The 27,446-nt window shown below is 40.9% G+C and overlaps 1 protein-coding gene and 1 long non-coding RNA gene across 4 annotated transcripts in view; one reads left to right on the top strand and one right to left on the bottom strand.

Moving 5' to 3' along the window:
* The window catches only part of LOC145544676 (uncharacterized), a 58,290-nt gene extending 54,583 nt beyond the window's left edge, over nt 1-3,707 (top strand). The window contains exon 3 of the long non-coding RNA XR_014081550.1: nt 3,274-3,707. This is a non-coding gene — a long non-coding RNA (uncharacterized LOC145544676). The remainder of the gene's footprint in view (nt 1-3,273) is intronic.
* Nucleotides 1-26,358, bottom strand: part of EP300 (EP300 lysine acetyltransferase) — a 64,555-nt gene extending 38,197 nt beyond the window's left edge. For all 3 annotated transcript variants that reach the window (XM_081587616.1, XM_081587618.1, XM_081587617.1), the window contains exons 1-3: nt 25,849-26,358; nt 5,966-6,603; nt 654-830 (exon numbers count right to left, since the gene is read on the bottom strand). In XM_081587616.1, the coding sequence (XP_081443742.1) occupies nt 654-830; nt 5,966-6,603; nt 25,849-25,942 (909 nt within the window). In that variant the 5' untranslated portion in view covers nt 25,943-26,358. The remainder of the gene's footprint in view (nt 1-653; nt 831-5,965; nt 6,604-25,848) is intronic.
* Between the last annotated feature and the right edge of the window lie 1,088 nt (nt 26,359-27,446).

Raw genomic sequence — 27,446 nt, 5'->3', positions numbered from 1 at the left:
ACATGGATTATTTGTCACATTTACAACTAGAGATAGTTTTACTTTAGAAAAATAGCAATGTTAGAAGAGTTGGATATTTTTCCATAACAACAGTTAAAAATAATGTGTAACTTTGAGAGGGAGGGAAGTTACTTCTGTCTAACAGTACTTCAGATATAAATCAATCTATATCCAGATGACTGACTGAAGAGGAAAAAGGTTCCACTTTCCTATCCTATAGAAAGAATTGCGTATACAAGGAGTTGAATATGGCAGGACCCCAAAACTTTCATTGTGGCAGCCCCACTTGCTTCTGTTTGGACTAGCATCCTCACTGGTCAATACCCAAGTAAAAAAAACACCATGTGAAATGGAAGGCAGGCATAAGCTTCCTTGATCACAGGGATCATCCCATTACATCCTAGTGTTCTGCTTTATAGCGGAACAGAAAACATAAAAGTTTAACAGAATTCTTTACAAAAAAAAAAAAAATCTTCTGGTTCCACCAAGCATGCATGGCATGTGGGATCTTAGTTCCCCAACCAGGGATGGAACCCACGCCCCCTACATTGGAGGCACAGTCTTAACCATGGGACCACCAGGGAAGTCCCAAACACATTTATTTTGCTCAAGTATCAGATGGAAAACAAATATGCAGACAGATTACTACCCACCATATTGGGCATTCCTCCACCAGGAACTGCCTTTTTGTCCATTGCAAATGGAGATAAGCTATTTGGTAGTACAGACTTTGTCGGAATCTGGAGACCAAGGCCACTGGCTCCCATCTGCTGTCCAGAATTCTGAGTGTATGGTGAACCGTAAGGATTAGGGTTGTTCATCATTCCCATCTAAGAACAAGAAACAGAAAAGAAATTACATCTTATTCCCCACACTAACAGGACATACTATTTCCTTTCCTTTTCCACCTCCTAATTTACAAAGACAACTTTAAAAGAAATTATCCGTATATAAAAAGACTATAATCTAGGGGCCTGAGGTACAGTAAATTTAGAGGTATTTCCTGTAAATATGAGATGTTATTGAAAACGTGTCTTCATTTAGCTGCACCTACTAAGCAAGTTCTGCCATTCACCTCCACTTTCAATGCACTAAATAACTTTCATTTAATGTGCAAACTGTAACTTAACAAATTCAACTCAATAAACCATCCAATCCTTAAATATATTAGAGAACTTGATATATCAAAGCATTTGAATGCTTATTCCAGCATTTAAATAAAAAAAAAAGGGAGAGGCCTTTCCTTCCTGTCCAGTGGTTAAGACTCTGTGCTTCCAGTGTAGGGGGCATGGTTTGAAGTCGGGGAACTAGGATCCCAAATGCTGTGTGGAGTGGCTGGGTTAAACAAACAAACAAATATCAAAAACAAGGTAGAAAACTGGTAGTTTGGGGGATATGTCTTTTTTTTAAATTTAGGGACACAGCAGAACAGTGATTTAAAAATTTTTTGAATCTGAATTATCTAGATACAGCGTGTAAACTTGAAAGCCTGCATTTCTTGGTATCTTACACCTAGCTGCTTTATTAAATTGCCTCCTTGGCTCTTGAAGTAATCTGAGTGTATTTGGAATCCCTATGTACTTCAAAAAGGAAGTCTGGGGACTTCCCTGGCAGTCCAGTGGTTAGGAATCTGCACCTCCACTGTAGGGGACACAGGTTGGATCCCTGGTTGGAGAACTAAGATCCCATATCCCGCAGAGCATGACTTTAAAAAAAAAGTATTTCCCTCTCTTTATGTAAGTCCGTGTAGAACCATCATACTGTAGCTTAAAGAACACAGCATTAATTATTCAAAACCCAAATGTTTTATTGATAACAATGATGCAACTCACAACTCCATTCTTCCACATAAGACCCCTGTGTAAGTCAATCACTGCCTACCCACAAGCACTCAGGATAGAAACTAAGGATGCTAAAGGAGTCATGCCCAATTTCTCATCTTTCTCAGACAGATCCAATTCTACCAAAGGGTCCTTCAAATTCTACTGGTAGCCACCCAGTCCCATGTATCCGTGTCCACCGTCACTGTCTTAATTCAAGTCCCTGATCACAGCTTTTGTAGACTGTATCTAACAGGTTTTCTTGCAATCTGTCCTCACTTTTTTCTACTCATAAGGGGGAAAAAACGATGGTATACCAGACCTTTCATTATCTTCATGAGAACTCGACTACTTCTCCATCGCAGAAGTACTACTTATCTCCCTTACCCATTAACTTGCAAACCTGAGAGCATCATGTTTCTTGAATCTCTAACATTTGCTTCAGCTTTTCCCTTTCCCTATAACTAGGCAGTGAGTGGCACACCTTCCTTCCCTATTTTTTGGCTCCTGAATGCTAACCTGTAAAGGAAATAAAATACTAAATTCACAAAGAGGCAGGGATGGTGATAGGGAATGAGACTGAGGGAAGTGGCATTGTTCCGGTGAAAGCATAAAAAAACAGGTAGCCTCAGTGGGATGCAGCCAGAGTAAAAACGTATTTGGTCTCTGATAACTGGAATTTCCTATGTGAATCTGACCAGTGAAAATGTAGGGAATAATCAAATACTAAAACAGGCTTACGTGAAAAGTTACAGTTTCTTCTGATAGTTTCAAATGGGGCCGGGAGCACTGCTGCTACACACTGCTTTTAAAGTCCTGATATTTATACTAACGCAGTTCCAACAGTGTGCTCGCCTACACCTGGGGGAACTGGATTTCACTTGTGTTTCTTATTAGCATGGAAATCCAGGGTAGATGTAAAACGAAAGCCATTTAAGAGTCCACAATTTATATAATTGGAATTACTAAGATGCCTTCATGTCTCTTGTTAGGACGCATAGTGTCTTCATCAAGTACATCCTAGTCGAGTGTGGTCCTTCACACATTTGTTCACACAGACATCACCTTGACTGCCTACACCAAGTTTCAACAATTCCTGACATTGCTTGTTCCCTCAATCACAATGCATAACTTAGAAACCCCAAGTTCACTCTAGCAGACCCTGGTGTCAAATATACAGACTGCACTAACTGCTGGTCAGATGGTAGTAATTCATTCCTAACACTTCTGGTCACTGTGACCAACAAAGACCCTCAGGCTTTTTGTGTGCCATCTCCCTCAGAGTTTTGCTGCCTGTGTTAGAAAATAAACACAACCAACACCCTCACCCCTACTGTTTCTATCTACTCAACCCCCCTCTACTCTCTTACTAAATATAATAGGAAGGGAATATACTGTACTTAATTTCTGCCACACTGTAGTTAGTTATCTCATCTTGTTCCCTTCTCTACAGCTAATGTGATCCAAATGTCTACCTACCTACCACCTACCTGGACCACAGCGATACAGATCTCCACCTCAACTGAAAAGGCAGAGGACCAGGAAGCCACAGACAGTTCTAGGCAACTAAAACCAGAGGAACTGTCAGGGGAGTATTTTATCTTTCTTTAAAAACAAATCTGACTCTACAGGTTGTTTCTTAGTGTCCGATGCATTAAAAACAGAAACTTAGGGAACACAGGAACACATAAAACACATGATGGTAACAAACACTAACAAACAAAAAAGCAGTGCCCGAAATACAACAATGTGAATGGTTCAGGAACATTCAACAGAGACAAAAATCCCTTAATAAGACTTGCATGTATCAACAGTAATGCACACCAGTAGTAAATGTGAATATGTGACTCTATGAATCCCCAATAATAAAAACAAAATTAAACTACATCCTGACCTGGTCTACCTATTGGATTTGATAAATACATCTATATCCAGTCATTCCCCAGGCACTGTGTCAACTGGTGGGGGTTGGGGGAGGCGGTGGCAGGGTGGTATGCACAATGATAAACACGGAAGACTAGGGATCTTTCGGAACCCAAAAGACACCTAATCCTAAACATTTTCCATACTCATTCTTATGACTCTTACACTACTGACTTAGTTCAGGGGCCTCACCTCCCCATAGGGACTATTTTTCTAACTGATATAGCACACCTAAAACCACACCCATCAAGACTGCAAATTTGGGAGTAACAGTCTCCTTTAAAATCCATCAGGATTTGGCATAAAGATTTGTCTTTTTCTCTCTCAGCATGGATTCTTCCTGTCTTATACTTAATACTCTTACTTTTAAACTTTATGGGTTCAGTACCCATGTAAGTGGTATTCACCTAAAACAAATATTTTAGTAATAACGTCTTTATATTTGAATTCCTCCTCCCCATGAAAACATATGCTCCACAGAGACAAAGATTTTTTGTCTGATTAATTTACTGCTATATATCCAACCTGAAACAATGCTGATGTAGAAATCTGTGATTTAGATTATAAATAGAACAGTGACCCACTCTCAACCTAGGCATTCTTCTAATGAGCCTTTTCTTATTTTTCTTCACAGCACTACCTGGAATACTATTAATTTACATCTTATGTGTACCCTAGAAAGTAAGTTCCATGAAGTGAGTTTATTCACTGCTCTAGCTTCAGCATCAAAGCTACGACTCAGTAAATATTTGCTCAATCAGTGAAGGTGTCAGGAGGGCAGGGACTCTTAATAGGCATAATCCTAGAATCTAGAAGAGGTACTTAATATTCTACCTTCTTGTTTCTGGTTCTCACTCCAAATATTTTAAGTATACCACAGCAACATAAAAGTGCCAGAGAGGGAGAACCTACAGAGTAGGTAGTTGTTGACACCAAACAGAATCATTTCCTAAGTTAAGATGTCTATATTCTTTACCCTGTAGCTATATAAATACACACACACACCCCCACACACATATATATTTAAGGCCTTTATCTATGTGACCTCAGGGTTCCCACTCCCAATTCTTCCACATTTTACTTTCATTCTAGAACTCTCACCGTCATGATTCTCAGGAATACACAAGTCCTAATGCTGCTCAAATTATTCCTCTTACAGAGCACACCTGCTCCTGACTCCATGTGAAAATCTCTCCCACCTCTAATATCACCTTACAAGTGAAGCCATCTCTTTCATTCAACAAGAACTTAGGAATAATTACATGTCAGAGACTGGCAACTATAGTGTGATGCCATTTCAAGAAAAAGGAACAAAATGTGCAGGAAAAATATGGAGGAATAAACATCAAATATATGCTGATAAAATTGTAATTATACAGAGTACATATTTAAATGTATTTAAAAATGTATTTAACATTCTCTACTTAGTAAAGCTAAGAAAGGAGGCTTTTTAAAAAAGAAAAGCCTTTCAAATAACAGCCAAAATCAGGTTAATTAAAACACCTGGAATGTTGGTTGGGGCTTTATAGCAATATAGTGCATCCTGGGGTTTCCCAGGTGGCTCAGTGGTAACAAACCTGCCTGCCAACGCAAGAGACGTGGGTTAGATCCCTCGGTCGGAAAGATTCCCAGGAGAAGGAAATGGCAACCCACTCCCATATTCTTGCCTAGAAAATCCCATGCACAGAGGAGCCTGGCAGGTTGGAGTCCGTGAGTCGCAAGAGTTGGACACAACTTAAGAGACTAAACAACAATGCACCTTAATATCCATCAAACAATAAGGAAAAAAAAATAACACATCTCTTAAAAACCCAGAACATTCCAAGCAATGGGAACAAATGAAGTCTATCTGAAGGTAGTATAATGCCAGCTCTCTTAAAACTGTGTTTTAAAGGAGGCTATGAAGGCTAAAATGAGATGAAAATATTCTAATACTTCTGTCACAGGGAACAGCAATTAGCTGGTAATCATTTGAAACAAACTGTGAAGGTACCTTCACAGTTGTTAAAATAAATGTATCACTTACATTTAACGTAAGAGCGTTATAAAATTTGTGACAATAGATCCCTGGCACATAATATGTGGGAAATGCTACATAATATAAGATAATTAACCATGAACAGTAAAGAATAAATGAATAACTGACCTCAGGCCCCCCTCCTCCACCCCTGGAACACTCAGAAACATACTGACAAGAGCACACAAACCGAAACTGCACTCACCTTAAGAGGCTGGGGGCCTCTCAGTCCTGTCTGTCCTCCCATCTGGGGAGAGCCTTGCTGCAGGGGCTCAGTCATTAAGTTGCCAGCATTTCCCATGCCTGGGTTTGGGTACTGCATATTAGGTCGCCCCCGGCCTGCTCCAATTGAACCGTTCATGACTTGATTAGGCATCATCCCTTGTCCATTGCCGGCAGTCAACATTCCAGGATTCATGCCAGCATTCATCCCTGTGTTCATTCCCATGGCAGGCTGATTGACTGGACTGCTCATCATACCTGTTGCAGATGGCGTGGGACCCTGATTTGGTCCACTAGTGCCCATCCCCATGTTGGGAGAAGTCAAGCCTGCCTGGGCCATTGGGCTTTTGACCATGCTATTTATCAAACCTAATCCAGGACTGTTCTGTTGGGCTTGGCTGGCCATGCCTTGGCCTGGGCCACCAACCCCCATACTGAGGTTAGGGGAACTACCAGACCGTAGCAATTCTGACAGTTGTTTATGTTTAGAGGCTGCATCTTGTACTATGCCAAGACTTGTCTGAAGCTGACTAATATCACCACCATTGGTTAGTCCCAATTCTGTAGAGTTGATTAATTCATCTGGTAAGTCATGCTCCAAGTCAAACAGAGAGCCAAAATCTAAAAACAAAAAGGAAAGATAAAGGTTAAAGTATGACAGTCAAAATCACAAATTTCTCTATACTTGTTCTTGATAAGCATTAAGTATCATTTCTAAACCTCACTCCATGGAATACTATCTATTTGTATTAGTTTTTCATGTTATACTAACGTTTTATTTTACAGGTTTGTGTGTGTGTACATACAAAATGTATATAAAAGAATACTATCATGCTAACAAGTTTAAACATTTATAAACTGTACCTAAAATAAAACCAAAGAAGGATACATCTTAGTGTGATACGCATTACGAGTTGATGAAAGTTTGTATTGATAGTCATGAAAAAGATACACAGTTGAAATTGTTTACTATTCCAGAATTTCTTAAAAGGGGTTAACATAACTAATCTATACACAGACTAAGTCCAGAATCTATACACAAACTAATTCAGAATGAAACAAAAGATTAAAAAAAATATAATAATTATAAAAAAGACAACTGATAAAAAGATCTGCTCTTTGTAGACCACTCAGCGTAAGCTCCAGGAAGACAGGGGCTGCTTACCTCTAACTGCTATCACACAGCGCCTGCCACAAAGCTGAATGAAGCTGTGTTCACCCGACTTCAAACCACAGATTAGTTTTCCTTAACCAAAATCTAGCTGAGTAAGATATGAAACCATGCGTCTAGTTCCTTCACCAACCTACAAACCATTACCACTCCATCTCTCCCTAACCCCGTGCCAAAAAGAAGATGCGAAAATTATAGATTAACCTCGAGTTCCTTGTCCTTAGCACTACTGAACATTCTAGGCTAGATAATTCTGCTTGGGAGGAAGGAAAAATTGTCCCGGGCACTGTACTTGGCAAATCCCTGGTCTCTCCTGTTAATGCTAGTAGTACCTCTAACCCATTTGTGACAATTAAAAATGTCTCCAGATATCATCAAACGTGCCTTGGAAGTGCAAAACTGTCCCTGGTTGTTGACAGTATTAATTCATTATATGCTGATGGTCTCCTTGTGTACTCCAGGGAGATAGTAGAATGAAAGCTGCTTAAAAGTATAAATGATTGCAGTGTTATGTAAACAGAAGGACTGAGGGGTTTTGAGTTTTAATTCTCCAAGTAGTTTTAACATTAAAAGAGCACTGCTGAACTTCCTTGGTGGTCCAGCGGTTAAGAATCTGCCTGCCAGCACAGGGGACATGGGTTCCATCCCTGATTTGGCATGGGGGATCTAAGCCTATGAGCTGCAACTACTGAGCCCAAGTGCCATAACTAGTGATCCCATGTGTCCTAGAGCCTGTGCTCAGCAATGAGAGGCCACTGCGATGAGAAGCTCCAGCACCACAACTAGAGAAAGACCGCACGCAGGAAAGAAAAACCAGCGCAGCCAAAAATGATTCATTTTAAACAAAAAAGGCCCTACTGGGTATTTAAAAAGTAAATATAGTTGAATCTGCAACTGATTATCCTATTAAAGATAATTCATCCAAAGACAAGACACCACTTTAATAATGATCTTCTTGGTCTAATTACCCTCAGTTCATAAGTACAATTCTTCCTCTATGTGAACTTCCTGTTCTTTTGCATTCTGTCAGTGCATTCATTTTGCACTGAAATTACATGTATGTCTCTTTCTCTTCCTCCTCTCTTGCCATCTTTTCCCCACCACCACCCCTCACCCCACCTATGCACCCAGACTGTAGCTCTGGGAATGACACGTGTTACTTACTTACATACCAACTCCTCAAAGGGTGGTATTTTAGTTGAACTGAATTGTACCTCAGATCTCAGGACGTGATTTATTAGAGTACAGAATTATTCTCTTTCCTTTTGAAAAATCATGTGCCCCTCATCATAAAAATAAACTATCTCATGAATAGTTTTGGAATATAAATAAGATTTCAAATAAAATTTACCTGACATCACTACTCAAGACAACTGCTTAATGTAATTATATATTTCCTTCATTTCCTTCTATTTACATAATTCACAACACTGGAATCATATAAACTTTTAAGCAGTTTTGGATTCTACTGTCCCCCTGGAGTACACAAGGAAACATTCCACTGTCAGCATATTTTTAGTGTTTAGGAAAAAATAATCTCTATCTATTTAGAAATTTAAAATATACACATGGGGAATTCCCTGGCAGTCCAGTGGTTAGGACTCCAGGTTTTCACTGCCTGGGTTCAATCCCCGGTTAGGGAAATAAGGCCCCACAAGCCTTGCGCCAAGGCCAAAAACATAGAAAGTAAAAAATACACACATACATAAGTGACAAATTAAAGGACAAATCACAAGAAACTGAGTAACAGTAAGAATACATTTCAAAACTTACAGGAAATAAAGCTAGAAATCAACAAATACCCAAGATATTTGAAAAAAATAGTAAGAAAAAGATGATCAAATACAAAAGCAATGCAACAAAAAAGAAAAATGGAGAGGTTATTAACAAAACCAGAAGCTGGTTCTTTGAAGAGAGTTAATAAAAGATAAACTTCTGGGAAAGTTAAGGAGAAACGACAATAAAAAGAGAAAGTGGCATTACTAATCAATTTTATACCAAAAAAACTGAAAAGAGACAAAATTAATAAATTCCTGTTAAGCACTCAATAAACCTCAATCAAAAAGAAATTATACGTATCCCTGCATCTCCAACAAGTCAGTGGGAGAAGTTATCAAGAGATTCAACAATACCTCATTTGAATACCTGATTCAACCCAACTGTGGGAATACATTTTAAGAGAATCAAGATAATACAAATAGTGATTAATAGATAATATTAAGAAAATCATTAATTTTGTTGGGTACGACAACAGAATAGTTATAAAATAAATCCTAAGAGATACATATTTAAGCCTTTCTAGTGAAACAAGAAGTCTGGGATTTACTTTTAAAAATTCCAGCAGAAAAAAGAGAGGGGGGGAGGGGACAAAATTATTACTAACCTGAGGTAACAGGCATGTGGGAATTCTTTTTTTTATTAAATTGAATTCTTCCATTTAAAAAGTTTAAAAGGAAACATAGAAAGCCTGAATATTCCTATTACTATCAAAGAACCATTGCTTAATTTTTCCATAAAGACCAAATGTAAGTATTTTTGCAGGCATGTCCTATGGAACTTTCAAGGAAAAGACAATTCAACCTCACACAAATACTTCTAGAAAACAGAAATACTCTAAAAACCACACATGGCCAGTACAAGAAAAGAACGTCATGAACACAGAAGCAAGAATCCTTAAAAAAGAGCAAACCAAATTTATCAGTGTCTTAAAGGTGTAATATCATGATCAAGTTGGGATCATCTCAGGAATCCAGGAAAGAGAGGTCTGTATATTCACCATAGCAGCAGAGAAGAAAGAAAACATGAGGTTCAATGACTGGAATAAAAACACAGGATAAAAGTCAATACCCAACTACAATTTTAAAAACAAAACCACCGCAATCAAAAGCTGATGGGAAAAAGAATAGATATACATATAACTGAATCACTCTGCTGTACCCTTGAAACTGACACAACAGTGTAAATCAACTATGCTCTTGTCTGTAGTTGTGACTCTTTTTTGCGACCCCATGGACTGTAGCCTGCCAGGCTCCTCTGTGGGCTTTTCCAGGCAAGAATACTGGAGTGGGTTGCCATTTCCTTCTCCAGTGTATTTTCCCCATCCAGGGATTGAACCCGCATCTCATGCATTGGCAGGTGGATTCTTTACCACTGAGTCACCAGGGAAGCCTGTGTAAATCAACAACACTCCAATTAAAAAAAAAAAGACACACACACACACTACTGATAACTTCCTTAAATTGATAAAACTGACAGCAATTATGGATAATGCACCAACATTAAAAATAGCCTCTTCAGCATCAGAACAAGACAAAGACACCCAAAACAACCACTTCTATTCAGTGCTCAACCGGAGTCTCTAGTCAAAGCAATAATACAAAAAATATTCATGAGTCAAGACTGAAAAGGAAGAAACATAACTTACTGTATGCAAACAATACACCTGTCAACAGTGAAATTCCAAGGCAAAGAAGTGGAAATAGTAGAGGTTATTAAACTGCATTTCTGCATATAAGTAAAAAAAATGATTCAGTTCAGTTCAGTCGTTCAGTCGTGTCCGACTCTTTGTGACCCCATGAAGCGCAGCACGCCAGGCCTCCCTGTCCATCACCAACTCCCGAAGTTTACCCAAACTCATGTCCATCGAATTGGTGATGCCATCCAGCCATCTCATCCTGTCGTCCCCTTCTCCTCTTGCCTTCAATCTTTCCCAGCATCAGGGTCTTTTCCAATGAGTCAACTCTTCGCAGGAGGTGGCCAAATTATTGGAGTTTCAGCTTCAACATCAGTCCTTCCAATGAACACCCAGGGCTGATCTCCTTTAAGATGGACTGGCTGGATCTCCTTGCAGTCCAAGGGACTCGCCAGAGTCTTCTCCAACAACACCACAGTTCAAAAGCATCAATTCTTCGGTGCTCAGCTTTCTTCACAGTCCACCTCTCACATCCATACATGACTACTGGAAAAACCACAGCCACCTTTGTTGGCAAAGTAATGTCTCTGCTTTTTAATATGCTATCTAGGTTAGCCATAACTTTCCTTCCAAGGAGTAAGCGTCTTTTAATTTCATGGCTGCAATCACCACCTGCAGTGATTTTGGAGCCCCCCAAAATAAAGTCTGACAGTGTTGCCACTGTTTCCCCATCTATTTCCCATGAAGTGATGGGACCAGATGCCATGATCTTAGTTTAAGAAATGAGGGGGGAATCTGACAATAGTATTAGAATATATATGTGAACTATGAAACTAAAGACCATATAAATAAACAGAATAACATCACAAAACATATGGGTACAAATCCTCAATATTATATAAAGACATCAATTCTTCCCCAATATTGACCTATAGATTCAATGCAATGCCAATCAAAATTCTAACAGAGAACTTCCCTGGCAGTCCAGTGGTTGAGACTATGTTTCCACTGCAGGGGGGCACTGGTTCCACCCCTGGTTGGGGAACTACGATCCCAAATGCCAAGCAACACCCCCCCCACAAAAAAAACCTAACAATTTTTCAAACCACCAGAGAAGACTATTTTAAAGTATACACAGAAGAATCTAGTTTCTACAACAGGAGAAGTACCCACTTCACAGGTTATTTGTAAGAATTCGACAAGTTAATATAAGTATTTAGAGCAGTGCTTGGCATATATTAAGAACTATGAAAATGTTACCTATTATTATTTAATAGAATCATCACTCTATTAGGAGATAAGACTAGCCTATAATAACAAAAACAAATTTTTATAAGGCACTTCCAATGTGTCATACTGTTTGCGGTTCCTCAATAAATATATTATTCTCATTAATCCTCCAAGAATCTCAGACATACAGAGTTCATTGAGGGGAAATCAGCTTCAGTAATCCAGAAGCCTTCCTCCAGGCCCTCGGCTTGAGGGTTTACTCTAACCTGCACTACAGCCAAATCTGCTGCCCTCGGTTACTGTTTCAAAATATTCAACATCTCATTACAGCTCAGGCTCCACTGTGAAGCAGACAGGAACGCTAGCATTGGCAGACCTTGACAATGGTTATAGGGTTGTTCTTTTAATGGCAATCCTGTATTTTCAACAGACTTAATTCAGTGATCACTACAAAAGATCCACTCAGGTTTCAACTCTGATTCAAGTACTCATATTTTCTAAGATGGTTCACTGTTACAACCTCAATGTACTTCCTATCTTTTACCTTTTGTTATAGCTAAATATTTGTGTGCATCTTCTTTAACAAATTTTAAGTATTGAAAGATAAGGGTCTCATTTAACATTTACATTTCCCATAGCACCTCACATATACTCAATAAATGAATATGGTAAAAAAAATGGTTCCAGCAATTCTGCAATTGTACACTGTATTTATATCTGATTGGGTAACTCACAAATTTATAAAGGTTCTCTTAACCTTTCCTTAAAACTTGTTATTTTCAATGATTATATTAATTAAATTTGGAAGACCATGCTAGAGTGTCATGGGCTTCCCTGGTGGCTCAGTGGTAAATCAGACTGTCCTGAGCTAGTCTGATCGTGCCTCAGAATTCTGCACATTTAGGATTCCCAAATGCCATCAGCCATCACTGGTACCTAACTTAGCACAGTTCAAGGGGTCCAAATACCTGGGATTTAAACCTAATTCTTACAAGCTGCCTTAATTTACCAATTACTTTCCAACTGAGCTCCTGTTACTTCTTCTATCAAAAGGCTACTTACTCTACCCCCATGAATGAATGGAGTTTTTTTTTTTTTAAGAACTAATGAGATGGTTCTTACATATTAAAAAAATGTAAAATTCCAAAGTACATAAATGCATGTGTCTATAAAAAATGTGTAAATTCATTAGTCCTCTTTTAAAAGTTATGTACCAGGTGGGACTAAGCAAAGGATCCTTCAGGATTACCTAGTAGTGTTTTCTTGGAAACAGACAAAATATAAAAGCAGAACCATACTGGGCTTCCCAGGTGGCGCTAGTGGTAAAGAACCCACCTGCCAAGGCAGGAGACTCAAGAGACACGGGTTCAATCCCTGGGTCGGGAAGATCCCCTGCAGGAGGGCATGGCAACCCACTCCAGTATTCTTGCCTGGAGAAGCCCATGGACAGAGGAGCGTGGGGGGCTACAGTCCATGCGGTCGCAGAGTCAGACATGACTGAAGTGACTGAGCACACAAGTACATACTGGGTGGGGAGGAACTGGGAGAGCCAAGACGCCTTTTCCTTAGGCCTCTTAGAGAACACTGCCCCTCCCAGGGAGGGCCCAAGATTAGAAATTACTGATTCTCTCACTTTATAGGCGCAGTTCGTGATCCACCACTGGCTTCCCTAAGATTGTACTATTTTATTACTGAATAGGGACTCTATATTCAAGTCTCTGGATTCCAGCTGAATGTTCTAAGTAAGCAAACAGACTTCATTTTTAGCAGTTGTTTTCGAGTAGTAGTGAACATTATGAGAACTATAACTTTTCTGAACATTTTTAAACTGAGAAAACATTTTTAAACAAAACTTAAATACTTACAGACTGAGAAAAATTACCCAAACTGTATCAGTTCTATACTGGTAGTTAAGAGGTGTGCTCAGTTGCATCTCTTTGCAACCCTTTGTACTGCAGCCCACCAGGCTCCTCTGTCCACGGGATTTTTCAGGTAAGAATACTGGAGTGGGTTGCCATTTCCTTCTCCAAGGGATCCTCCCAACCCAAGGATCAAATCTCTCTCCTACACTGCAGGCAGACTCTTTACCTGCTGAGCCATCAGGGAAACCCCAAAGGGTTAAGAGTACTAAAGCTCAATAAATGTAACATGAGGGTTTTATTTTAGCAATCAAACTTCCAATCTTTCCCCATTAGGTGCTTCTACAAGGGGCTTCCCAGAAAAAAACCTGGTTGCAAGCTCATGAGCAGCATATAGGAAAAAGATTACTAAAAATGAGGGATTATGTCGTCAACCAGTTTGTCATAAACAGAAATAAAACCCAATGGTCTAAAACTAGTAGGAAAGCAAATCCCAAACAAAAAGCAGTATGTATGAATATGCAAATAATTAGAAATTTAAGCGCCAGGATTTAAACAAATACTGAACAGTGGGTTTCAATACTGATCAGCCTCAATCCATGACTCTTACTAAGCTCCTCAGCTTCTTCCTTTTCCTTCAAGGAAAGGAAAAATGTAAAGGTTCAAATAAATCACCTTCTCAGGGCCCCATCTCAACTTGTCCTTCACAGAGTTTAGTTCGGATCAGCTGAATAAAATTTACATGTTCAACAAATAAAAGCAGCAACCTAGAGGGTCCTTAACGTTAATACCTTGGTATTTTTACTGTAAAGAGAAAAATTTCCCAACTGAAGAATTTTAAGCAAAATATGACATGAACAAAGGGCTTCCCTGGTAGCTCAACTGGTAAAGAATCCACCTGCAATGCAGGAGACCCCGGTTTAATTCCTGGGTTGGGAAGATCCACTGGAGAAGGGATAGGTTACCGACTCCAGTATTCTTGGGCTTCTCTGATGGCTCAGCTGTTAAAGGAATCTGCCTGCAATGAGGGAGACCTTGGTTCGATCCCTGGGTGGGGAAGATCCCCTGCAGAAGGGAACGGCTACCCACTCCAGTATTCTGGCCTGAAGAATTCCATGGACTTAATAGTCCATGGGGTCACAAAGAGTCAGACACGACTGAGTGACTTTCACTTTTCAGGATATGAACAAATCTGCATGCTCTAGCCCACTCACACAAAGAAGATAAAGAATAAATCGACAGACAAGTCTAGAGTAAGGCAGACTGGTGAGAAGGCTGCTGCTAAAGGGGCATCAGAGAGTTCTATCAGAAGAACTCTCTAACTATAGTTAGGGGGTTACGGAAAGAAAAATGACTCTGAAGTTACTGTCTTGGATAACCTGGACATGCACGTATTTAAGGGACAATGATCTTACCAGCAAAGGATGCTAAAATTCAACACCCTCCTCCAGCCCATCTACCAGGAATACTGTCCTGGAAACCAGGTTCCACGAAGGCAATGTTCGTGGTGTTCCATGCTTGAGAAAGAATTCACTGAATATAGATAACAGGAGATAGTTGGCGATCTAAGTTAAGAGCAGTGAAGCGCACAAGCCAGACTGCAGTGGACTGAGAAACAGGTTAGGATAGTCAATGACAGAGAGAACCTTTGCTAGATATTAAGGTGAGCTTCTAACATATTTAACTTGCTGACTCCCCTTTTTCTTTGATTAGAAATGTACCAATCTGAAATTTATCCCATTACCTTTAAAGTATCCATGACAAATACTGCAGAACAGTATCACGAACAATGAATGAACTCACACTATCCAGTAAGGTGTTTCCTGCTTACTTTCCAAAGTATCAACCAATCAACATCAACAGCAGGCTACTTCTACCAAATGGTTTACTGACAGGTTTCCATATATAGTTCTCAGATGCTCAAATATGAAAGGACTTTGAGTAAAATGCTTCTTCGTGACTTCCCTGGAGGTCTATGGTTAAGACTCCATATTTCCACTGCAGCGGGCTCGTTTCAACCCTGGGTTGGGGAAATAAGATCCCAAATGCCAGGCGATGTGGTCAAAAATAATGTTTCTTCACCTAAGTATACATTCAGTCCAAACATGGTGACACAAAATGTGGCTAACAGGACAGATTTAAATCTGGTTTGAAAAATTTAGCATAATACATTAGGTTTATCCATGGACCGTGGATAAGAAAAGTGACAATTGAAACAAAAATGAATTTGAACTGAACATGTAGGAAACTAGTGTTGAGTCAAAACACCCTTTCGTTCTTACATTGATTCTGTAGATTACCCCTGGTGTCTTCTATATTTCTGTGGTCCTCACAGCAGATTTAGCTGTATCATCTCTTGTACAATAAATACTTAGCTGAGAAATTAGGCAAACATTTACTACGTGAAATATATAACTGAAGTATAACTTTCAAAATTAGGATTACTGACAATATAATCCCAAACACTGGACTGTCTGAGTATAAAGAAGAGTTTAAAGCTACAAACTAGGATGCAAAACTGAAATAATTTTGGCTCAAAATCCAATTCTACTGCATAAGAGAATCTCGTGCACTTACTAATTTTTTTTCCCACTTAGAAAGTTCAAACTTTATTTGCTGAATAAACAGACTTATCTTTTGTACTTCAGGTAAGCTGAATTCAAATAAAAACTCAGTTCTCTTAAACTGTGTACATTAAGCGAAATACCTGCACAAATTATTATAAAACTAGTCAATTCGCAAGTATCCACTTAAAAGACAGAATCTATCCAACCACTCCTTTAAGCTAGCTTTCTCTGTGATATTGAAGGACTTCCCTGGTGATATTAAAAGTGCCTTTAAATGAATGTACAATCCAGATCTCAAAACCCTTCTTTCATCCCAGTGGTGGGGCCAGAGGACGAGTAGGAATGGGACAAGTTAAGAGTGGAGAGGAACTGAGCCACAGCAAACTGAAGGGCAGCCAGGTGACTGACGAGGTGGGCAGAAATCTGAGGTTTTAAAAAAATAAGGATTGGAGATGAAAGTCAAATCTACAGAACTTTAATAATTCTGAAAACAGTTTGGCTAGATGTGAAACTATCAATCTCACAAAGATCTCTCCTTAATGGTTTGGGGCACTTCTATTCTTAAATCAACTCAGCTGTTTTGGGTGCTTAAAAAAGCACAATGTTGGCCTTTAAAATTGAGGCAATTTTGTAAACTTCATGATAAATAACTTCTATTCGGTACTGTAATTCAGAAGTATTTTAATACTCTGTAGAAGCAGCAGAATTAATCTAACCGTAAAAACCCACCTGTCAAGGAAAAGATCACAGACACTGAAAACCACAATACTGAATTTAAAGGAACACTAAAAAAAAATGTAATGAAATATCCACAGTGGGGGTTCCATGGTGGCTCAGTGGTAAAGAATCTGCCTGCCAACACAGGAGACATGGGTTCAATCCCTGATCTGGGAAGATCCCACAACTAAGCCCATGCACTGCAACTACTAAGCCTGTGCTCTAGAGCCCAAGAGCCACAACTACTGAAGCCCATGCGTGTGCACCCCTAAAGCCCGCACTCTGCAACGAGAAGTCACTGCAATGAGAAGCCTGCACACTGCAACTGGAGAAAAGCCTTTGCAGCAACAAAGACCCAGCACAGCCAAAAATTATATTTAAAAAAAAAAAAAAAAATCCACGCTGGAAAGACAGGTAAGACTTCTAATACTTTATGAAACATCTGTAAGTAATACAAGTTTGATCAAAGATGATAATCAATATTAAGTTTTATAGGATCACACAGCCACGCATGTTGGCTGGTGCTGAATTTCAAAAGCCAACAGGCAAAAGCACATTTAATTTTCAAAATATGCATTCTTAACAGTCTTACAGGAGAAGGCAATGGCAACTCACTCCAGTACTCTTGCCTGGAGAATCCCACGGACGGAGGAGCCTGGTGAGCTACAGACCATGGGGTCGTGAAGAGTCGGACACGACTCAGTGACTTCACTTTCACTTTCACACACTGGAGAAGGAAATGGCAACCCACTCCAGTATTCTTGCCTGGAGAATCCCAGGGATGGAGGAGCCTGGTGGGCTGCCGTCTATGGGGTTGCACAGAGTTGGACACAACTGATGTGACTTAGCAGCAACAGTCTTACAACCATGACATCAAAAGGTGTACCTATACCTTGGGAAGTGATTGACCTGAAGTTTTATTCTTAACGCTAACACATTTATGATATTTCTTGGTGTGAAATTAAAAAGATGAGGACACTATTATTTTTATTTCAATAAATACCCACTTTACCAGTCAACTCAATTACATGTTTATATTAAGCCTAAACGGCATGCTAACTTAACTACCACTAATCATTTCTTGATTTTGAGTATAGTAACATCTTGTGAGAAGCTTTGCTCTGAGGGCTGGATTTGTTTGACTAATTGGAGTTTGTTCCAAGGGAATGCCTAAGGGGCTCCTAGAGAAGCTATCATACCTTTTTCTTAAAAAAAAAAAAAAGCCTCCTAGAAATTGTACATCTGTAAAGAAAAAGAAGAGGACTATGATTGTTTTTTTAATCTGCTCTGTTTTCTACATGACATGCATGACACCAAAACTTGGATCTTAAGAATATAAACAATTCACTTTGGTAATTACAACTTACCAAAACCCTCAAAGACAAAAGATACGTGCATGTCCGAGAGATACATGACAAATCCTAGGTCTTCCAGCCATTAGGTTCTGTTGCTGCTACTGATTCTGTGCAAGGTCACTAGAACTACTCTTTCCCTGACCATGTCACTATTCTCATAAAATTTTTATTCTGATGGTGAGATAAATGTCAAATTCCTTAGCATGTTTCTGTCTTTTTCAAAATAGGACCCTAACATCCTTTTCCATCTGTCTCCTATGAAAACATTCCACCATATAGTCTGTGTTCCAGTCACATATAAACCACTTATGTTTGTTCCACCTGAAATACCATTCCAACTTTCCCTACTTCTTGTTTTGTTTTTTTTTTACTGCCCATGCAGTTTGCAGGATCTTAGTTCCCTGATGAGAGACTGAACCCAGGCCCTTGGCAGAGAAAGTGCGTTGAGTCCTAACCACTGAAACGCCAGGAAATTCCCAACTTTCCCTACTTCTAAGAAAAGGCAGGTCATGCTCTCCTACCCTTATTCAAATATACATTTCCTCTATGAAGTTTTTCCCTAATACTTCAAACCCATTCTGTCAGAAATAATCCCTGGACTTACCTGGTGGCACAGTGGATAAGAATCCACCTGTCAATGCAGGGGACACAAGTTCGATCCCTGGTCCAAGAATATTCCACATGCCTCAGAGCAACTAAGCCTGCGTGCCACAATTACTGAGCTTGTGAGCCACAACTACTGAAGCCCACTCAATCTAGAGCCAGCAAGTAGCAACTACTGAGCCCGTGCACCTAGAGCCTGCGCTTCCCAAAGAGAAGCCTGTGCACCGAGAGAGAAGCCCCCGCTCCCTGCAACGAGGGAAAGCCTGCCTGCAGCAACAGAGACCCAGTGTGGCCAAAAATAAATAATAAATACAGCAGTGTGTACATGTCAAGAAAGAAATAATCTCTATCCTCTGCCTTCATCTAATCCATTTTAACAATTTGTATCAAAGTATAACTTATGGGAAAACTGTGTAGATATGTATACCAATTCCACCAGATTCTAAAGGCTTTGAGACCAGAGACTGCACCTTGCTTTGTCTTTATGCACCGAACACTTATAACTTGGTAGGCAGTCAATGTTTGTTAGCTGAAATGAAAGGTTCTCCAAATGAAAATAGTGACTACTCAATTCAGGAGAATTGTACAACTTCAAAACGTGCAAAACTTAACTCATCAAAACCCCTCCCTCATCCATACCCACACACATCTCTTCCTATGCTTGCTGTCTCAGTAAATGACATCCTCATCAATCCTGCTGCCCAAACTTGAAATCTGGGAATTTCCCTCTCTGGCAATATCCTGACGTCTAATTAATCCACCAAGCTCTGCTGACCACCCATGCCCCCTCAAACCTCACTTCTTTTCATCTACTAATCCAGGCCACTCTCACCACAGCTGGAATTCTGAAACAGTTATCTCATCGGTCTCCCTATTTTCCCCCTTTCCTTTCCAAACCATTCCTCATTTGTCGATCATCTAGCCTTAGACTCTAAGGTACAATTCTCTCTATCCATTTAAAAAAGCTAAAATGGAAAAGTCTAGACTCCAGTAAGCAGTAACACCAGTAAGTCCTGTATGACTGGTCCCTTGCTAACCTATACAGTTATATTTCTTGCTATCCCCCAACTAGATGAAATGCATAGATTCCCTGACAGACCAGACTCTTCTCTTCAACCTGGGCTCACTCTTAGCAACCCTGTCTATCCTTCAAATCCCCAAATCAGATTCCAGTTTCTTCGAAGACAGCCACCAGAGCAACAGTAGCCACAGGTTAGGTACCCCCATTTCTCCCACTGCACGCTGTACTTTCCAAATACAATACTGGTTCCATCGGACTTGAATGTTGTTCCCCTCCCCTTATCTGCAAACCCCAGGAAGGAAAGGTCCATGACTTTCTGGATTACCACAGTATTTCTCATTCTGAGGATAAATGCCCACCACACAGAAAATGTTGGTCCAACACAGGACAACTAACTAGCAGCCTGTCAACTCTTTTAAACTAGTATTTTTCAAATACTAGTCATGAGCCACAAGCCATAGTGGGTCATGAAATCAATGTAGTGGATCACAACCACCGTTTTAAAAAATAAAATGCAACAGAAAATATTAGAGTAGATCACAAGCAAGGGTAAGCAGGGTAAGTACTGTTTGTTCACTCGCTGAGACAGGGTCTCTGGTTCTCCACGTAAAATGCAGTTCTTATTGGGTGTAGTTAAAATACTGAAAAGCTGGTACACTGCTCCTTCTACTTTTCTTCCTCCTCCTTTAAGAAAGTTTTTTTTTAAGACACAGATAAATAAAAAATAATGCTCAACCACATAATTCTTTAGAAAAAAACATTCTTACCTTGAGCAATCTGCTTTCTTAATTGTCTTCAATATGCGACAGTATATATATATATATATACACACACACATATATATATATACACACACACACACTCAATCTCTGCTGCCATATTCTTAGATTCTCAAAAAACTTCACATTTGAGTAGATGATATATAGGCTAACTCTGCACCATAAGCCTTACTTTTAAGACTACTCTCTCAACTTCATGCACTTGGTTTTATCTTTAGCCAACCTATCTGTATATCCATTAAAAAATATACCTAGCACTGCTTTTCTGGGGTATATTTAGCAGTAAGGTTAAAAACACTTAACACTTAATGAGCTCATACTATACTACAGCAAGCACCATCCCAAGCGTTTTTAATATTTATTTCATTTAGTTATTTGGCTGTGCCTGGTCTCAGTTGCAGCATGTAGGATCTAGTTCCCCAACCAGGGATCGAACCCAGGCTGCCTGCATTGGGACCACGGAGTCTTAGCCAGTGGCCCACCAGGGAAGTCCCTATTCTAAGCATTTAATAAAAAGAACTCTCATTTATTCCTCACCACAATCCTACACGTTGGGTACTACAGGTGAGAAAGCTGAGACAGAAAGATTAAGTAAGTAACTGGCCTGAGGTTCACAGTTAACAAAGGCAGGTCTGGGATCTGAACTCCACTAGTCGGACTCTAAAACCCATTCTCTCAACCACTCACTTTCCCAGTAGTTTAAATTTCACTTTTTTCCCCAGTAGTTTAAATTTTACTCTCTCAACTAAATTACTCCTAATTGCCTTTTGGGGCATTTATTTTAAAAGATCTACATTTAAAAACAAATGATATCCAAATTGTTCAGAATAGGCCTTAAAACCTCAATATTTATTCTCTTAAATCTTTTTTGAGAACTGAGCAGTAATAAAATATTTTCCCATTAAAATTTCAGAAGAAAACTACTATCCATCTAATGAAAAAAAAAATCATCTGGAATAGCCAATGTTTTAAATATTTTACACGTGGCATAATTTAAGTTTCAGCTTGCCCATTAATTTCTCTTAATGCCTGCCACAGTAAAAAAAAAAAAAAAATCAACTTCAAAAATTCTTAAAGGAGGAAACCTTAAAATTTAAATCACACCAAACAAGATGTCTTATTTTTCCATTAATTGTTGGGTGTAAGAACTGGCAGAATAACTCTTGAATTGTTTTTGTAAATATACCAGGAAGAAGCATTTTACACTCCCACTTGTATCTGTAACATTCTTCCTACTCTTTTTTCCTTTCCTATTTACCGCTTACTGTTCTTACAAACCCACTATGCACTAATATTCAATTTTTTGTTTTAATTCCCCTCCGTTTTACAGAACAGACTAAGGAGAAGGTTCAAAAGCAAAGTAAAACAGAAAACAATGCCAAAAGGCAACCAAGGCAGAAACCCTTTCCTCCCTTCCCCTTCATCCAATGGCTGGACATGGCAATGCATTTCTTACCTCCGCAAAAGAATATGAACTCTAGCTGAAAAAGGGAACCCTTACTGTAACACACACAAGATTTACAACTTAACAAACGTCACCTTATCTCACTATCAATCACAGACAACTTTCTGGGAGCCCTATAAATGAACTTACAAAGTTTAAGGCACTTAAAATGTTTTGCAATTTAACTTAACACAAGGTCAGTAATACTTTGCTGGACTGAACAGCCATAACTCAAAAACTTCAGAAGCAGAACTCTCAAGCAAACCTTCATGCCCCCCAAATAAAATTAAAACATAGTATCACAGGTTTAAGAGCTAAAAAAGAAATAGTCTCCAATCAAAAATATGTTCTTTGATGATAAACCACTAAGACACAATGGTGTCCTGAGAAAGAAACAGACATTTAAAAAATCCTTGCCACACACACAAAAAATCCATTGCGTACCATAATCTAGTGTTCAAATGCAGCTATAGCTGTCCTTTGCCTTCAAAATGAAAACAGGCATAAAATTCAAGCCAATTCTGACACAGAGTACACTGTAGAGCCACAAAACTGTATCAAGACCAGAAGGAGCTTTAATCCTACTAAATATACCAGATCATGCTGTCATGCCTCTTTTCAGACTCTGTCCGTACAGCATCAAGTGTACACAAAGCAGTGCTAGAACATGTCCAGTGAGCAATGAAGGCAACGTATCATCCCCATCATTCCCGTCACTCAAGGTATTACCAGAAACAGGTTCAAGAAGTATTTGCAGGACTTATATATTAACTATTCTTGTCAATAATTTTACCAAAACAAATTGTTTTAGAAATGCTTTTATGATGCAGGGCGGTAACAGATGTGGTAGGACAGAAAGTCATTCGATTTCTCAAATAGTTCTGACCTAACCATACCAAGTTACATAAAAATTTCAAAGGATCATGTGTGAATATTGAGCCAGGAACATAAAGATGCAAAAGCTGTAATTCTCTTTCTCATTTTGACATGTAAAACTTGAATAATCAACCTGGAAAATTTTTTAGAAGAATCTCTGAGAATTAAATAAGCCATTTTCATTCTGCATCACTGGATAACTTTAGAAGTTCAAATTTGGAGATTCAAGCACTAATTTGTTTTGTAATGCTTCAGCATGTCAACCCAATTGGATTCCAACTTTCTTCCCTATAAAACTGGCACACGCAAACACTCTTGGCAGGTACACGTACACTACTAAAACTGCAAGCCTCAATCATCAAAAAAAAAGTTTCTGGAATCTAGAATTTCGGGATCATTTTGAACAGTTCTAGATAAAATCAATCAGTAAATACTGAGGAATAATTTACATTCACATCTATAAACTACCTGGGGTAGCAACTCTAAAAATGCAGACGTTACAAGTTCAAAACGTAAAGTTTTAAAGAGTGAAGTGTTTCTTGCCTGCAAACTTAAAACCACACTGTGCTGGATGCAAAAACAATCACTTGATCTAAATACAATGGTGCCCAATGTGAAGTTCACAAGGGGACAGTATATTCTTAATACTCATTCTCCTTCCCCCAGCCCCAATAAAAAAATCCAGACTGGTTAGGATTAAAAATTAGACACCAAACAATTCCTGGATTAGAATCTTAAGCGGGGCGGGGGTACAAAAATCAATCTTCACCACAAAATTTAGAAAAAAGTAACTAAGATAAACTCTTAATAGAGTTAAATCTCAATGTTGAGCGATTTTTTTATATAAAAACCTAGTTGATACATTTTGTACTCTTACAATTATTCACAGGTATTTCAAGTAGCAAAATAGTTTCTGTGTATAAATCAGGTGAAACACTACCAAAATAAGTTAAAGTTACCAAGTACACAGATCAACCTGAACAGAAGTATCTGAACAACAGAGCACAGTCTCTCTTTCAGGCCTTGCATTACTCCCAAAACTAAACTGCTTAAATGAAGAACTGGCAAAATAGTACAGGTAAAAAGTTTTCTTTACAATATCCCCAGTCACTGGCTAACTTAAATGTGAAATCTATAACCATATTACACAAAAACTAAAGAGCAAAAACTACCACAGTACACAAAAACTAAAGAAACAACACAAAAACCTACAGGTGGAAAATGTGTCTAAAGGTAATCTCAAAATCCTCCCGAGTGACATTTTAATAAGCGCAAAGGAATATGATACTCAATACGTGTATGAATTGAGGAAAAAACAGGTTAAAAAAAAATACCCCTGAAGACTACAGAAACTTCAAGGAATGAGGACAGATCAAAGTTCATGTACTGTCAGTGTACTGTCAGTGTTACAAGCCTGAAGCAGAGGAACTCTGCGAAAATCCTCAATCTTTGCAGGTTATCTTAAACTCATGATACATCTTATAAAAGCAAAGAATCCAAAGCATTTTGCCATATCCTTACATTTTCACCCACTGAAAGAAAGCCTACTTAGCACCATGCTTTAGAAGTTCTCTACAAACTCAAAGGGTACATTTAACTCCATTATGCACTATCACTGGCAGATGGAGGGATGACGTTGAGCCTGTTTTCTCAGGGTGTTAAAGAGATGCTCCGTAGTAAAGGGGAACATCTTGTAGACTGTCAGATGGCCAGCCATTCTTCGTCTTCATTACCCTGGCACCTCAAACAACTATGACAGCAAAAGAGAAGGTCGGTGCCCATCAGGATAGCACCAAACTCACTGTAAGAAGGGAATGATAGAAGTCTCCTTGAATTTCTCTTGACAAAAGGCTGTCCCAGAACTGAGTGAAGTAAAAAATTTGAAGTTTTTTTAAACTGCAATCTGTATCTCCATACATTGTTTAAAGTATAAAAAGCCAAAACCCACAAATACAAAACTTAACATACATTTTAAATTCTTGTATGATGTTTATGTGGGCCGTTCTTGATTGGGACTCTCTTAATTTCTAGTCTTGATTTCCAAGTACATAACTCCATAGAATCAGTTAACCCCCCAACTCTTCCCAAAGAGAAAGTAACTACAAACTGCAAAGAAAATGCCTCTGCTCTCTCCCAACCTAAAACCCCAGAATTTCAGACATTTTGGTCTGGCACCAAAGAAATGAGATAAATGAACTGCGCTCCATATTGATTTTTAAAGCAAATAAGGGGGCGGAGGGAGCTAGGAATGGTTAGTAAATTAATTCATACCAAATTTCAGGTTTAACGTTTAACTTCACATCAAGCCTGAAATCCTGGATCTCACACACACGAACAAGTAAAATCAAGAATTTTTACACCTTCATCCTCAACAGAAAATCTTACGCAAAAAGGAATTCTTGAAGAGTAGCAGAAAGTAGAGGAAACAGGACAAGTAAAGATCAGGAAGAAAGAATTCACAATTCCTCACTTAACCACAAATTACAAGTAAAAGTGCAAAAAAAAAACCACACACACAACCCTTACACTCAAATGCACGAGCATTTCCAAAATTAAACTGCACGATAACGACAATAAAAGCCATTTCTACAGCACCACTCAAGAGCCCTAATTCCAGAACACACATCGATATGACATAGTGTGGCAACGAATGTTTAGGAAGCAAAGAAAATGGTTGGGCTACTGGACGCCTTCGATCAGCTCATTCAAACACCTTTAAAATCAATCAAGAGGCAGAGAACTAGGACGAGAGAAGAAAATATGGACGAATAAAGGTGCTGCGAGCAGAAAAGATTGAGGAGGAGGTGGAAGGCCAGGGCTCCCGAGACTAACCTGTGCCATCGCTGGCGGACGCCGAGAGGGCCGGAGATGAGAGTTTAGGCCGCTTGGCTGAAGGCGGCCCCGGTTCCACGACATTCTCGGCCATTTTTAATTCTTTCGGAGATACGGGCGAGGAAAAGGAGAATCCACGGGAAATCTCTTCTTCAGTCCGGGGTCCCCGCCCGGATCCTGGGGGTGGGCTTAGGGGGCTCCGCTGGCGCCCGAAAGGGGTGGGGGAAGTTCCTTTTTCTCTCCGCCGGATCGCGGTGGCTGAAGAGAGATGTGGACTCGATAGAAAAGGTAGGGGCAAGTGCGAGGGGCCGGGCCTGAGCCCAGGCCCGGAGGAGGGCACAGGCACACAAAATGCGCCGAGCGCGTCCGCTGCGGCGAATCCCCGAGAACTCGCGACTCTAGAGGCGCAGTCCCCGGCCCGCCACGGCCGGCCCCTGCCCAGCCGAGGTCTCTCGGAGCTCCGCCGCCGCCATCAGCTTCTTCCTCCTCGGCGCTGTCCTCCTCCTTCTCATCGCCACAAGGAGGCGGGGGCGAAAAGCGGGGAGAGGAGGAGGCGACAAGAGACACTCACCTCCTCCCGGTGCCCCCTCCCGGACCTGAGCCCCCACCCTCCGAACCCTCCTCCTCCTCCTCCTCCTCCTGCCGCCGCGCTCCGCGCCGCCGCCGCCGCACCGGCCCCTAATGGCCGCAGAGAGCTCGCCTGAGCCGAGAGCCAGGCTGGCGCCGCCGCTTCACATCGCGCGGCGGAGGCGCGGCGAGGACGCCCGGCGCGGAGCTCGCCGGCCCAGAGGGCCGAGGGGGGCCGGGCTGAGCAGCGCCGCCTGCCCGCGCCGACGCCGAGCCCACCGAGGAGGCCCCGCTTCTGGCGAGCGGCGCAGGCGGCTTCCTCTCGCGCCGCGCTCTCTCCTCCTTCGCCCTCCCCTCCTGCGGAAAATAAATAAATACGGCCGCCGCTACGGCCCCCACCCTCGGCGGCCAGGTGCCGGGAGCGCCCGCCCCCCGGGGCTCCGCTCGGGGCCGCCCTCGACGGCGGGCGAAAGCGCCGCGGGGCGCGGGGTTATGTAATGGTCCCCCCTTAGGCGTCGACGCCGGCCCGGCTCCCGGGCCGCGGCGGGGGTGTGTGCGAGCGGGAGGGGGCTGAGGGTGGCCTCAGCCCGTGCGCCCCGGGCCCCCTGCCACTGTCTCGGCCCCCTGCCGCCTCTCTCCGGCCAGCTCCCCTCCGCACTCTCGCTCCCGCAGTTCGCACTCAGCCCGGCGTCCCGCTTGCCCACTCTAGCCCGCTCTCTCTCGCCCTCTCTCCCCCCCAAGCCTAGCACACAAACAAGATGGCGGCTGTTGTTTCTTCCCTCTGCCGAATCCTCCTTACAGGCTAGCGGTAGCAGCGGCGGCCGGAAATGAGCCAAGGGGGGGGTGAAAAAAAGGGGAGGGGTTGGGCCTCCGGAGGGAGGTGGCAGGGGGCGGGGCCTGGGCCCGAGCCGCTCACACAATGGGGGAAGAGGAGCCGGGGGGCGGGGCCGGGTCAATCACGGGATCCGCCCAAGGCCCCAACGCGGTTGGCGCTTCCGCAAACTCCCCCGGCGTCACCCGGTGGCTCCCTT

The sequence above is a fragment of the Giraffa tippelskirchi genome, chromosome 4, assembly GCF_054371585.1.
Source record: "Giraffa tippelskirchi isolate mGirTip1 chromosome 4, T2T-mGirTip1v1.2.pri, whole genome shotgun sequence".
Classification (NCBI taxonomy): domain Eukaryota; kingdom Metazoa; phylum Chordata; class Mammalia; order Artiodactyla; family Giraffidae; genus Giraffa; species Giraffa tippelskirchi.
Note: the sequence above shows the minus strand (reverse complement) of the source record. Positions and strands in the feature narration are given on the sequence as shown.